The 15,217-nt window shown below is 44.1% G+C and overlaps 1 protein-coding gene across 5 annotated transcripts in view; it reads left to right on the plus strand.

Annotated features, from left to right (window-relative positions):
- The window catches only part of MAMDC2 (MAM domain containing 2), a 165,828-nt gene that overhangs the window by 91,782 nt on the left and 58,829 nt on the right, over positions 1–15,217 (plus strand). For all 5 annotated transcript variants that reach the window (XM_073806198.1, XM_073806200.1, XM_073806199.1 and 2 more), the window contains exons 6-7: positions 5,622–5,878; positions 9,664–9,757. In XM_073806198.1, the coding sequence (XP_073662299.1) occupies positions 5,622–5,878; positions 9,664–9,757 (351 nt within the window). The remainder of the gene's footprint in view (positions 1–5,621; positions 5,879–9,663; positions 9,758–15,217) is intronic.

Below are 15,217 nucleotides of genomic sequence, written 5' to 3' on the forward strand. Positions count from 1 at the left end.
GCATGCAGTCTCTTTGAGAAGAGTTGTTTAAGGCGCTCTAGCCCAGCTACCTTCTGAGTTGCCCACTTAGGCTTAGGGAAAACTCAAATCTTTGCCCCATCAACCTCTGGAAGTACAGCTCCCTGGCAACAAAAATCCTTTCTCTCCATTCTGCCCTCACAGGCCCCTACAACCTCTAGCTGCATGCAGCCAAGAGTTAGGCCCCAGCCTCTGTACCCCACAAACTCCAGTTCCACTGATCAAATTCTCCCATTAACTCTGCCACCCTCCTCTCAAGGCCCAAGGCAGTCACAGAACCCAGGAACTTGCAAGCATGGGTGGGGATGAAATTAGATGGTAGTTTCCCTCCCCCATCCTCTCTACAAGTGGTTCCCTGAAGCCCCCTCCCTTGGATCAAGGTAAGAAAGGGGAAGCAATCTCCTCCCGTTCCCTTGGGGGGTCAAAAAGGAACACATGACAGGTCAGCTCTGTGACAATTCTCTTCAAAGAAACTCTGTCTCCAGTCTCTCTGATCCCTCCTTGGCCTTCTCATATATACAGGCTGGCAGGGTTGGTGGAGAGATGGGCTACTCTGGTAGAGCTGGCTTAGATTCCAGGTCTGCCACAAGGTAGCACATCCAACAGGGATGGTCTAGCACCACTCTGTAGAAAGTAGAGGGACTTGTCCCCCATCATTCTTGGCACTGAGGTCTTAGCAGAAACTAGGAGAAGTTCCATTCAATCTGACTCTACTATAGAGTCAGACTTTATTATAGTAAAACTTACCCAAACCCTTAGAACTAAAGGTTCAGCAGATGACTCTCAGCTCCATAGACTGGAGAGCGGGCATGATAACTTGCTGTCTTTGGGTACTGTCTCCTCACGACAGCAGCAGACCAGCTGGCATACATTCCTTCAAGTTTTCTCCCTTACCTGGGAGACAGCTTGTCCAGGCAACCACGACACAGATGCAGACGTTGCAACTGGAGCACAAATGTGGCCAATGGGACCAAATCATAGATGAGTCAGAGGACGCCATTGGCATCGCAGACAAGCCAAGGGCAATCTCTGTGGAATGCTGGTTAGCCAGACTCTGAAAATGAAAGTTCAGGAGCTGCCCTCAAAGTTCTTTTCCTAAGTCAAGGGAAAATGGCTGACTACCAGTGGGCCACTGGTTCCACAACAAAAGTTGAGCTAGTACAGAGGACTGCTGCAAGAAAGTCCTCTTCAGAAGCAAGCGTACATGTGCTGTTATCGCAGGCATTATGCCAGAGGGGCCTGAGCTTTGGCTGGCATCACCGAGAGTTTTGATCTTTCAACAGGATCCCCAGTGATTTTGTTGATTATAGGATCCTTTCCACCTAAGATCTATCTATACCTAGTTTCATCTACTCAGACTTAAAGAATCTGATAAAAGTTGCTTCTTCTAGAGATTCTACCAGCTCTAGAACCCTGGACCAGATAGCAGGGTTGGCCTCATTGAGCTGGGCAGGAAAATTCTCATAATATCAGACACTAGACATAATTTCCCGAGGACTCCAGGCTACCTTTTTCATTCCCCTTGGAAGTGTACACAAAACAGTGCCTGCACACTCCCCCCCCCCCCCCCAACCACTGGCTCCTCTTCCTCAGAGCAGATTGTACCCGATGCCACACACTCAGCCTGGGCTGGTGGTCATTTCTCTGGCCCAGCCCCCTGGGGTAGACACCTGGTGATTTCTGAATCATCTCCACCCTTTCAACTGAGATGATAAACTTCTGATGAGCTACCTTTTATTTCCCAGTGAAAAACAGTCTTAGTAAATAATACCCAACTTGGCAACAAAGGAATGATGGAGAGGAAAGGGAGGGGCAACAGAATGTGGTCTAGTCTAGTGGTTCCATATGAGACTTGGTGTCCGCAGTCCTGGTCTGATTCCCAGCAGGCTCTCTGACTCACTTTGAGCAGGTCACATTGTGTTTGCTGTTTTTTTGCATCAGGAATGGGATTGTGGCTCACTTGGCCTAGTGTCTTGTGCATGGGCACAAGGCACTTAACTGCAAATCCAGGGGTTAAACTATTGTCCACCCAGGAGGTGAGTAAGTAGCCTTTAAAGAACACTGTCAGATAGCTGTGAACTGTGAGGAAGATACATTCATAATGGGTTAGAGTGTGAGACATTGCCCCTAAACACAGTTATCGTGCACTCCAGAAGTAGAATGAATAATTTCTAGTGGATTTGTGAGGTCTCCTAGATTTACTGAGAGTCTCGTGGAGCCTTTGGAGGTGCCCGTCACCCCGGGTAGACTGATTTCCTGCTTCATGGCTGTGGCAGTTTGGGTCCTCCAAGAAGCAGTCACTAAGCTGGGATTAGGTGGAAAGAGACTTATTGGGGGAAATGGCTGGGAAGCATAAGTGGGGAGAGAGCTGGAGCAGCTGGAGGCCAGGACCATGTGTCCATTAGGCATAGAAGTCCCAGTGCCTAGGAGACCTGACATTTTTAGGAATCCATGAGCATGTTTTAATTTGATTTATTTTAAAATCAGAGGGAAAAAATGAATGTCATAATAACAAATATTATAATAGGTCCAGCCTAGATCATATTCATCTTTATATGAATGCAGTTATAAAATAAAAATTTTATATATTTTGTGGAGAAAGGGGTCCAGCGCAGCAAAAGTGCCTAGGGCCCCAACAAAAGTCCTAACGTGGCCTGGGTGGGGAGAGCCTTCAGCACAGGATGGAAGGCTAACACCTGTGAAAGAGGGGGGCCAGGCCGATGGGGAGTTGCTGAAGAGCCCCTGTCAGGCAGAATGGCCTTGCCCTGGTACCCCTGCTCTGCTTGGTCATCAGCTGAGGACACCCGATGTGGCATGGCCTTGGCACACATTGCTGTTGTGGATCCAAAGGTGAAGCAGCTGGACACTGAATGGAGAGTATGTCAGGAGCCCGCCAGCATGGCCCCGCAATGAGGTACCAAGGAAACAAAGTATGACAGCTCCTCTACCCTTTCTCCCTGGCTGGATATCTTGGAAAGAGATTGTTTCACCGGTTAGACAAATTACAAAGGGCATAAAAACCTCCTCTCTGCCTTTGACACTCACATGCATTCTCAGTGAGCAAAGGCGTGTTACAGGGCTAGCTGGTCACACCCATTCTGCATTAGTCGGAGCTACCTGGCCACCAGCAGTGCTTTAGAGGACACCCGAGCTTAGGAGGGGGGCTCATGGCCCTGCTTCCTTATCAGAGGTTCTTGGATTCTGCTCGGTCTGACATTCTGATTCTTCCTTTAAAATCCCTCCCCAGGGGTGGCCAATTGGGAGCCCATCAGCTGTTTCCAGTCTTGCAGATATGTTTATTTGGCACACACAAAATTTAAAAAATTATGGTGGGAGGTGTTATGGGTTGAATTATATTTCCTCAAAATTCATATGTTGAAGTCCTAACCCACAGAAATTCAGAATGTGACCTATTTGGAAATGTGGTCATTACAGATGTAATTGGTTAAGATGAGGTCATACTAAAGTAGGGTGGGCCCCAAGTCCAATATGACTGGTGTCTTTATAAAAAGGGAAAATTTGGACACAGAGAGATACATGCACAGAAAGGAGAATACCATGTGAACATGAAGGCAGAGATCAATCCGTCAGTGTCAACGAGTGCCAATGCCAAAGAAGCTAGGAGAGAGAGAGGCATAGAATAGGGTCTCCCTCACAGTCATCAGAGGGAACTAATTTTTCTTGTACATTGACCTTGGACTTCTAGCCTCCTGAAGTGTGGAACAACAAGTCTCTTTAGTTTCAGCAACTCATTTGTGGTGCTGTTATGGTAACCCTAGCAAACTAATAGAGGTATCATTTTTAAATGAATGGATTTGCCAGAAAATTCTGGATTTTGAGTTTCAATGGGAAAAGCTTGCAGCACCTGGCTGCATGTCAGGGCATCAGCTGGAAGTAGAGGGATGGGCTCTCAGGGAAGAGCACAGGTCCATGCACGGGGCTGGCGCCCCTTACCACCAGCTGGTTGTTGCAGCCCGAGAATATGGACCCAGCACTATCAGATTTTCTGATTTTTTCAGAGAAGCCTAATTTCTGCTTCTCGTTGCTGGTAAAATGTGATTTTCAATGTTGGCAGCTAATCCATCACTCTATTTTCTCCCTGACCCACTCCACTTCAATCATATACTTGATCTGGCTGGCTGCTCTGATCATCTGAGTTTGTGATTTCTGGTTATTCACAGTTGCATGGCTTGGCAAGATGATCAGACAATTCTGTTTAAGCAAGGGAGATTTTTCAGAGGGGTTGAACAATTTGCTACCAGGAGAAAATGAGTTTTAATTTATTCACCTTTCCCCTCTGCCATGTTGCAGTGAGGATCTTTCTGAGACCCTGTATGTGTTTTGAATCACCATTTGTTGAGGACCTACCACATACTAGGCAGTGTGCTAGATGCAAAGTAAGTCTCCAGTGTGTGAATTCATATATTCTTCCTAATATCCTTACTGCTATTTTGCTGAGGATAAAAGGAATGATTATAAACCTGTCACCAGGTAATAAAAGCAAAGACATTAAGCTGTAATTGTTCTGAGCTTGTAAATAGAAAGGCCGTTCTATCAAAGCTTCATTGCTATTACTCCTCTGTCACTGCAGCTCAAATAAATTTAGACAAAATTGCTGGTAATAATAGTACCATACTGGGGAAAGCATGGTACTAAAAACATTAATGGCATTGCTTTACTTCATTATAATCATGTTAGGCAATTACAATGTGCCAGGCACATGCTAACCACTTCACATACATAATCTCATTTAATACTCAGATCAACCATATGAGAGAAATATTTGATTCCTATTCTAGAGATCACAAATTGAAGCCCAGAGATATTGAGTGACTTACTCAAAGTCCCAGGGATGCTAAGATATAGAGCAGGATTCAAAGTCAGTTCTTTTAATGTCCAATCCAAGCTCTCCCCATTCTGCCTCACAGTTTCTCTCTTTCACCAAAATGCCTCTAATGCAGTCAGCCTTTGGGTCCGGAGCCCACCAAAGCCTTGCCACGGGTGGGGTCCCAAGTTCAACTTCCCCAATCCCAACCCTGTCAACAGTGTTGACTGACCTACACATTCTATTAAAGAGGTACAAATTGTCATCTAGTTTGAATTCATATCAGTTTCACTCAAAGAACACACAGCGACATTTTGTGTACATGGGAAAGATGTACAGGAGGGTCACTGCGATTTTAAGAACAGATGGTATGTTTGGTATGCTCTTAGAAACCGTACAACTCAAAGAAGGCTTGTTGGAGGGGGACTTCTGGGGTAATGTCCTGCTTTTTTTTTTCACAGCTGTGTTCAGCTTGTAAAAATTCAAACACTTTACAGATGACACATCGACGTTTCTCTATGTATGTTTTACTTCAATCAAAATTAAGGGGAAGAAAAAGAATGGTGCTTATCTAGTATTAAGCAGAGCACAGTGAACTCCACTATTTATCTCCAAGCTGCAACATTCATCAACCCGTGGCCAAACTTCTTTCCTCAATAACTCATTCGCTTCCTCTCCTCCACTCCCACTGGATTATTGTGAAGTAAATCCCAGATCATGTAGTTGTGTCTGAGACTCCGCCCGCCTGTCTTAGGCTGTTTTCTCTGTGTGATTTCAGGCCACTACATGTATGTGGACTCGGTTTACGTCACGCATTACCAGGAGGTGGCACAGCTCATCTCCCCAGTGACCACGGCCCCCATGTCTGGCTGCTTGTTGTTTTATTACCAACTCCAGCAGGGGAATGACAGCATCTTCTCCGTGTATACGAGGGATGCGGCTGGCCTGTACGAGGAGATCTGGAAAATGGGCAATCCAGGGAATGCTGACTGGAACCTCGCTGAGGTGGAGTTCAGCGCCCCGTACCCTATGGAGGTAGGTGTGCCAGGTGTGCCCTGGCCTGGCCACTCTACAGGGATGCCACCCACACCCAGGCGTGGAATTCGAGAGATACTAGTCTCACACTCATTCTTTCTTTTCCGCGGTGTCTGTCTTAATCTTCCTTTTCCCTTCCTTGGCCTTCTCCACTTTTCTCCCTCTTTATTCCCTCTACCTTCATCCCTTATCACTTCATTTTCTAGAGAGAGTATTCTCTAATAAGGACAACTATGGGAAAGCCAGTCAACCCACTAGATTTCTTGGGCACACGCTCCCTCTGAGCCTTGCACTGTGGTCACGTGAGTTCAGAAGAGGAGATCAGTGAAACGCCTTCTACGTGAAACTCCCCCTTGAACTTCCATTCCTGACAGCAACTGAAGGTTTCCCTTACTTGAGGGAATACTCTCTCTAAATTTAAAAAAAAAAAAAAGACTTCTTTTCTCCTTTACAGTATAAATAATGTCATAAAAGTCAGAAATAAACTTACGATTGTGGCCCTAATTTGAAACAAGCCTTGGGGGCCTATAAAGTTTTTTAACTTTTTATGGTTTAAAACTCTTTATAGTTACATGAGTGGTAAATGTCCAGTGCAGAAGAATTAGAAAACTTAGAGAGGCAAATCAAACGAAAACACCCTATGCCAGCCCTGCAAAGATAAGAGCTACTAACATTTTGGTGTTTATCCGTGCACACCCGCAGACCTGTTTTCAAAGCACATATATTAATACATATCTATGTATGTGTCTGTTGGATGGTCCAGTACTGATGACCATCCAACCAAGTAGATAAAATTATCCCCATATTACAGATGAAAGAGGAGGAGATGGAGAGTGCAAGAAGTCTGACGTTTTGTTCTGGGTCACACTGCTGGTGCGTGCCAGGGCACTCAGAAAAGTTCCTGCGTTAAATCTGACTTAAATTTGAAGCAAGATGGTCAGCTCTGTCCGGGGACCCCTAGGACCTCTAGAGTCAGTGGGTGCAACATTGTGGTTGCAGATCTGGAGCTCTAAGCACAGTCTTAGTCCCCACAGGTTTTAACGTCTCCTGCTTTCGCTTTGCGCTTTTGCAATATCTTCCCTAGTTCCGTTTAGAGTGCAAAAGAAGCAGATTACCCTCTGGATGCTTTTCAGCGGTACCATCTGCTCACCTGATGTGGAGCTTCAGTGAGTGTTGGGCTTGAGTCTCAGTTTCTGATGGGTCCTGTCCAGTGCCTGCCACTCCCCTTCCCATCCTTCTCCTTCCCCCAGACAGCCCCGGAGAGGGGCCTGTGGCAGTATGTGTGCTATTTCCTATCCCAAAGTCTAACCAGGGCTTGATTGGCTCTTGCAGCCCAGTGGAAAATTTTCTGTGAGTTTGGGTTACAAGGAGGAAAAGAAATACACATACTGCTTCAGAAAATTTTCCTTCTATTAAAGTCAAATGAGTCACACACACAGTGAAGGCGTCGTCTTCGCAAATTCCTTTCATCCAACCGTAAACTCCCGGGGCAACGTTTAGATGAGCGAGACTTTGCTGAATTTTCTTTTTAACCAATGCTTGAAAAGTTACAGTGTCTGTTTACTGCTTAAGTTCACTACTAAACTTCAATACCTATCCTTTTGGGTCACACGTGTGTGATTTTGCCCTAGCAGTCGGGACTCATTACGCCGGGATTATTTGCTCTTGGTAATTGCGGGGGGAAAGAAATTTATCCTGTGGAAATCAGAGAATTTAAGGTCCCCATATTCTCAAGTGAATTTTTGAAAGGAAAACAAACATTTGAGACCCTCATTCTGAACAAGAGAGAACATAATGGCACAGAGGCTGTGATTTGCCAATTATGATCGGAAATATTCTTATTCTCCCTTACTGTTCAGTAAGATCACATTCTGTCGTTGGCTTTATCAGCTGGAACCTTGAAAACGAGATGTCACAGACCTGTGTTGAGTCTGTAAACTTAATTAACCCCTCTTCATTCGTCCACATCTGTTTCCTTGGTTCTCAGCCCTTCCTGTATTGCCAGAGACAAGCTTCCAGGGCCCCTCTTAGATTTTGCAGAGGCCAGGTGTCTAAGGACCATAGTCATTAAGCCGAAAGGGATCGTCTTGTCCAAACTCTTTTTTAAAAAATTAAGAAATTGAGACCTAGAGTGGAGAAGGGACAAGCTGGAGTTACTTAGTGGCTGACTAGCCTCAAACATGAATGTGAGTTCAGGAGGGGGTGTCACCCAGGAGGAAAAGGCATGGATTTAGTTCAGAGCTCGTTATGCACCTGACTCCATGCTAGGATCTGTATATACAGCATCTCATTTAATGGCATCTACAGTCCTACAAGGTAGGTGTTATAATGCCTATTTTATAACTAAGAAAAGCGAGGTCCCAAGAAGGTTAGCTATGTCCCCAAGGTCACCTAGGTAAGTGACAGAAATGGGATTTGAACTCTGGTCTATCTGCTGTCAAGACACCATTCTATTTAGAAGAGGTTGAAGACTAGACGCCTATGGGTCAAATCTAGCCTATGATGATTTGCCTAGCTGCTGTAGTGGTATATGTTTGTTTCTTTGTTTTTGTTTTGCATGTTTGTTTTCGTTTTTGAATTAATTGCTAACATTGAAAAGTCCAAAGATTTCAAATAAAAATCTAGAGATCCAGGTCCTCTTGACAGTTTGGTAAATCCAGGCATGTTAGTCCTAAATTCCCACACGTCAGCAATTGACGAAGCTGGGTACCAGTTGCCCCCTTTAGATGAGACTTGCTCCCCATTTCACACCCTTTCCTGCTGCATCAGACCAAACCCATGTGACACATTTACCTGCCTGGCCCGGGTAGGCACTTGAGTTTCCACCCCTGCTCAACACTGTATCTTCTCATGTTATCAATTCAGCAGAGTAGACTGCACACTGGGGTAGTTTTCCCAACACAGGTGAGCGCTGGGCTCACCACACCTGATCCCCATGGTCACAAGCAGAAAGTCGTCCACTGACCTCAAAGTTACAGTTGGTGGCAGAGAAGAGAGTATAACTAAAGGGAGCTGAACTCATTAACAACCCCGTGTTCTCTTTAACCATTTGAGCATGCCAGGATATGCTGAAATCCTAATATCCGTACATAGGATTTCTGGGCCTGATTCTGACTTAGGCATCAGGAAATCATCTCTGCATCTTTGTCCAGATGGACATGGAATTTTAAGTACTTGATTTTTTTTTTTTTTTGGTACACGGGCCTCTCACTGTTGTGGCCTCTCCCATTGCGGAGCACAGGCTCCAGACGCACAGGCTCAGCGGCCATGGCTCATGGGCCCAGCCACTCCACGGCATGTGGGATCTTCCCAGACCGGAGCATGAACCCGTGTCCCCTGCATCGGCAGGCGGACTCTCAACCACTGCGCCACCAGGGAAGCCCTGGACATGGAATTTTATGTATGAAAAAGGGAAAGGACCTTGGAGGGGCCTAGGTCTCTGTGAAGGGCAGCAGCAAAATTAGCCTGCCTTCTGCAAGCAGGCTGTTGTTTCTTTAATTGAAGTTCATAATGCAAATTGTCAATTCTGTAGTTCTATCAGAAAGTGATATAGGTACTTTGACACTCAAGGGGCAGGATGGGGCGGGGGGGCGGAGTCCACCAATAAAATGCAATTTAGGGCTTAGTATTCACTCTCCCCAAAAGAAAACTGTGAGTTAAGGAGGGAGCTGCCCAAATGCCTATACACCTGGCTGGATTGACACACCATTTTAAATCATAGTTACAAGCACTTAAGCCTAAAAGAAAATATAAACATGTAGCAATATTGTCATTCTCCTCTGCAGGTTATTTTTGAAGTTGCCTTCAATGGTCCCAAAGGAGGGTATGTTGCCCTGGATGATATTTCTTTCTCTCCTGTTCCCTGCCAGAATCAGACAGGTAAGCATTCTCTTTTCCTTCTTCCTCACATCTGGAATTTTCCTTTCTCAACAGATGCCTGTGGTCAAGACTTGCTTTAATTCCTTCTAATTTCCCTACCTTTTCCTCTTATCCTTACAAATTATTTAACCGAATAGTCATTTTTCTGGCATATTACTCTTTTTTTCTCTCACAGAGTGAATTTAATTTTTCTGATACCAGAGGTCAATTGTCATGGGTTAAGAAGCTTCTATCTTCTCTACCTACTAAGAAATTAAAATTAAATAATGCTAACTCACTCCCACTCCATCTTTCTCTTTAAAGGGTATCTTGGGTCCATAGACAGGTGGCTGAGTAGGTGGAAAAAACTCTCAAAATCTACTGAGTAGAATTATAAAAACTTATAAAAAACTAATTTTATGAATCTAATTTTTAAATGTCCTCCTGTTTAAAGATGTTAGTATTTGGTATACATTTCTATGATGGCTTTTGGTCTCAGAATATATACTCAATTTAATCTCTCTAAGTGAACCCTCACATTATTTTATCATGGCCAATTTTGTTTCCATAAACTTGGTGTTTGGGAAAAAGAGGAAATTTTTACTTTCTGGGAAATTAGGGAAACAAATTGATTCAAAGTGAATTAGAAAACAAATGTTTTAGAATAAGAAGGGTGACACTATATTAACAATAACCCAGATACATGCAGTCGACCTTAACTTTTAGTGAATTTGTTTCCTTAAGAGGCCCCAGGGAGACACTGTGGTCATCCGACTTATTAAGGAGCCCTCATTCTGGGTTTTGGAGTGTGGGAAGTAAATTTTTGAACTTGGCCTTGGTAGTCCAACTTTCACTTAAGGTAGAGTTAGTCTCTAATATGGTTTCAAATATATATTCTATAGGCAAGGGAACTGAGAAAGAATGTTTTCTATTCAAGCTAAACTGTTACCCTCAAATTACAGAGAAACTTGCTAATTAGCTAAAACCAAATATTATTTTTGACTAATTTTTTTTAAAAAAACTAGTGAAACAGATAGAACCAGACTGGATTTACATACTTATATTTTTTCATTAAAATGCTTTAATCCAGCTGTAATCAAAAATTAAAAGAGTCTCTAAATTTGACAGAACACAGAAAGCAAAATTGTTTTACTTCTCTAAATCTGATTACTCCCTAATTCCATCAGTTAATATTTCAGTGATGTTAATAGTAGTTTTACAACATCTTTGTGATTACTTTCAGAAAGTTCGTCTTCTCAGTCACTGGGCACTTACACTGAACTTTTTTCTATATTTCCAAGTTATACATATGGGAGAAGAGGTATTTATTCAGCGTCTCTACTGGGTAGCAGGTGGGGTGAAGCGGCAGCTGGAAGGTGATAGAATCTACTAGGCCACCTTAGAAGGAATGTTTAGAAACGTTCTCCCCTTTAAAAATATATAGAATATATGTGAGCTTTTTCCCACTGACTGGTGAAAAGAAAAGAAAGATTCCAGCAAAATAAGGACCGCTTATTAAGAGAGTTGGTGACCCTTCAGTCTGTAAAATCCAGCCCAGACCCTCCCTCCGTAAGGACCACCGAGGATTCACATTCTTATATGAAGTTAACCAAGGTCCTGTATTGGTCTTCAGAACTTCCCAACATACCAACTTTGCTTTAAAATGGTTTAATTACATGATCAAAGTGTTATGCTTGAGAGCCAGCCTTTTGGACTCACATCCCTACTCTGCCATTTACAAGCTGTGTAACCTTTGTTAATTAACCTCTCTGAGACTCTGTTTTCACCTTTATGGGACAGGGATGGAAGAATCTGTTTCATAGAGGTGTCGGGGTGAATGATGAGTTAATAGTGTCTGTGACAGCCTTAGCAGAGTATGGCACACAGAAAATGCTTAGTCATTAGACCTAATATTTACTTAATTTTCAAAATATTCCCATCCATTCCCCTAGAGAACAGGGGGTCAGATTGAAACCAAAGAGAACCAGCAAAGGGCACTGCTTTGATGAATGTGTAAGCTGGAGCCTGCTTTATGCCCTTCATTAAGCAGCTGTGGGCCAGATTCTGAGTCTTAGAAGCTGAACCCTCTGGTTTTCATACTTCCTCTTGCATTTCACAAATAGTTTATGGCCTTCTGTTTCGAAACAGGTGCCAACATTTTTTTCTTTATCTTGGTTAGCTTCAGACTTGTTGTCTCTGCTTTTCCCAGATGGATCTGGTGGTTTCTTCCCTCATCTCCCTAGTAAGCTGAGACAGGAATTATTTCAACATATGAAGCATCTTGTTCCCACCATCTGGTTGCTCTTAGAGTTAATCCAGTTTCCCAGACCTGAGACCTATCTCAGAGTAGCAGGTATTAAGCACCAGTGGCTTGCTACCGCGCCAACACCCCCGCCCCAAATAGTCCCCCAGGATGCTTCCAGAGGACAGTGAGACCTTACCCCATCCCCGCAACTTGAGTTACCACACTTCCCTTTCCAAGCCTTTTCCACCCACAAACTCCCCATCTACCGCCACATTTAGCCTAGAATCTAGATCATAGGGATAAGCTCTCCTCTTAGTCTGTAAGTCCTTGAATGCCTAACAGCTGATTCCATTCACTTCTAGGAATCCTGCCTTAATGCCCAACTCCCACACTGAGCGCTCCAGCCTGTGCCATATGCAGACCTAACTTCCTCTCTGGGCTTGGGTTCGCCCCACACCCAGGCCAGGGTCTGGGAGGATCCTGACACTCATGGATATACATCTGAAAGGATGTCTACCTGGGCCTAAGTCCCAATATTGACCATTCATCAACAACACACTGCCCAGACCTCTTGTCTAATTGGAAACCTGGCTCCAGTTGTTGTGTAGGTTACAGCCGAAGGTGTGACAGTCTTCCTTAGCTCAGAGGCCCTCAAAGATCTCCACAGCCTGATCAGTGGCCCAGTCTACTCCATCATGATTCCTCAGTCTGGTGGTAGTTCCCACTCACTCTCTTCCCTCGCCAGCCTTGAGCTGTCCCAGCTTGCTTTTGGACTGGCTTGTGCTAAAGTAAGAACTACTGTGCAAGTTTAGCAGCCTAAAGAGCACCACGCCCAAAGTCTCTCTAGCACTACAGGGGCTGATAAGCCTCTTAGATCTCGAGGACTGATACTGAGTCCATCTCCATGAACTCTATGAAGCAGAGGAAAAGATGAGAAATACTCCTAACCATTCTTCTCAAACCGCAACACCCTCTACCTGAGTAGTATACCTTCAGAGCCTCCTGATTCTAAAAAGTTCAAATGTCAGAAATCAAGTAATTAACTAAATCGTACATTATGATGCTCAGAGAGACTTTATTTCATTTTTTGGATGGGGCGGGGATGATCGGCTGATGCTCAGCGACTTCCAGTTGCCTCTGATTCCTCCCTATGCTTCAAATATGTCATTAACACTCCCCAAATACAATTGTGATTGCCACTTGGCTCATGCTTCTGAAACAAGCCTGAAGCAAAGGCTCTTCATTCACCCCAGATCTTTGGGGAGCTCATTTTAGGTCACACATAGGCCCTCTGGCCTCATCTTCAGTAATTAGATACTATCTCACGCTAGAAGCAGCATTCTGGGTGAAAAAGATTTAGGCTTTGAGTTATGCTTTTGAGGTTTTCTTTTTATCAGACCTTCTTAGGACCCCAGAAAAATCCATTGCTCAGACTAAGTGTTTAGCAAAATAATATAATTGCATCCTCAGAAAAATCTTCTCTGTGTGACTCAGCTTGTCACTATGGAGACAACAGAGGCTTGCTTACTTTCAAGCTTTAATACCACCTCTCACCCCCTCCCACACACCTAGGAAATGGGTTATGGTTCTCTTGTGGATGCCCAGGTGTATATGCCTTAGGATGTATTCCTGATGAATAATTTCACTGACCTTCCGTTCTCTTTATGCATGGCTTTTGGGAGTGCCACACCATTTTCTGAGCTGGATGGCCAGCTGTAGATCTGAATTCCCATCTGCTTTTTCATTACCAGGTGGCAGAGGGGTGACCAAGACCGGAGACCATAGTGGGGTTTCCCATGGGCTCAGATCTCCACGGGGGGATGTCAAAGGATCCTTGTTTGTATGACGTTATATTCATTTTCAAATGAATACCTTCATGACTTTATCTTCGCACCTTAAAGAGTTACCATGATGCTGACAGAGTCAGACAGAGCAGTGTGTGGGTTAACCCACCAATCTCAGAGCACTGAGAATTCTCTTCCTTTCCTATCTGGCTCATCAGGGTCCTCTCCTTGTACACTTGCTATAGGAGCATTTTCTTTCTGTTCTCTCTTTGTAACGTGGTGCTAGTCACTTTTCTTTTTAATTTAGCATTTTAAAACTCTTCAGTATCATTTTAAACTCAGACAGAATTTGCAAGAATATGTTAAAAAACTCCCGTATACTCTCTACCCAGACCTCCAAACGTTTAACATTTTGCCACATTTGTTTTATCAACCATTTAAGAGTAGGTTGCAGGGCTTCCCTGGTGGCGCAGTGGTTGAGAGTCCGCCTGCCGATCCTGGGGATGTGGGTTCGTGCCCCTGTCCGGGAAGATCCCACATGCCTCGGAGCGGCTGGGCCCGTGAGCCATGGCCGCTGAGCCTGCTCATCCGGAGCCTGTGCTCCACAGCGAGAGAGGCCAAAGCAGTGAGAGGCCCACGTACCGCAAAAAAAAAAAAAAAAGTAAAAACAAAAAGGGTAGGTTGCAGATATTATGTCCTTTCACCACTAAATACGTCAGTGGGTATTTTCTAAAACCAAAGACATCCTCCAACATGCTATGGAATAATTATAAAGTTCAGGAAACTTAACACTGATACAATATTATCAATTAACCTATAGTCCATATACTAATTTCACCAATTGCGCCAATAAAGTCTTCTATAGGTATTTGTTTTTCTGGACCAAGATGGAATCTTGGACCCCTTGTAGCATTTGGTTGTCATGTGTCTCTCATCCCCTTTATCCAGGCCAGCTCCTCAGCCCACTGGAATGTTTTCTTACTTTGAAAATTAACAAATTGAGTCTCTGTCCCTAAACAGCTTTTTGTTTCATCACATCTCTGCACCTAGAACTCAAATGTTTCTCTAGAAGTGATTTTCTGCTTATTCAAAATAGTGCTGTCTCTGGCCCTAAAAGGTTAGACCAGTGTATGTCAGTGTGCAGAACAAGATAACACTTGGCTGCACTGAATGTGTCCCAAACCGCTGCAGTCACGTCTCCTCTGGACACAGAGGGCAATCTGAACAGTGAGGTTTACAGTTACTTGTTGCTAGGACCACATCATTCTTGAAAGAGCAGAAATCTTTTATGTTCCCTTTCCTCCAGGCAATCTGGGATGAGGTGATGTTTATAGACCAGAGTAAGTGACACCAGAACTCAGCAAAAGCCAAAATAGTATCAGAACGGGTGACAGAATTGGTGTGACTGTTTGAGCAGTGTGATTTATACTGAGTAATGATCCTCTTCCAGCA

Source organism: Tursiops truncatus, chromosome 6, assembly GCF_011762595.2.
Source record: "Tursiops truncatus isolate mTurTru1 chromosome 6, mTurTru1.mat.Y, whole genome shotgun sequence".
NCBI classification, from domain to species: Eukaryota; Metazoa; Chordata; class Mammalia; order Artiodactyla; family Delphinidae; genus Tursiops; species Tursiops truncatus.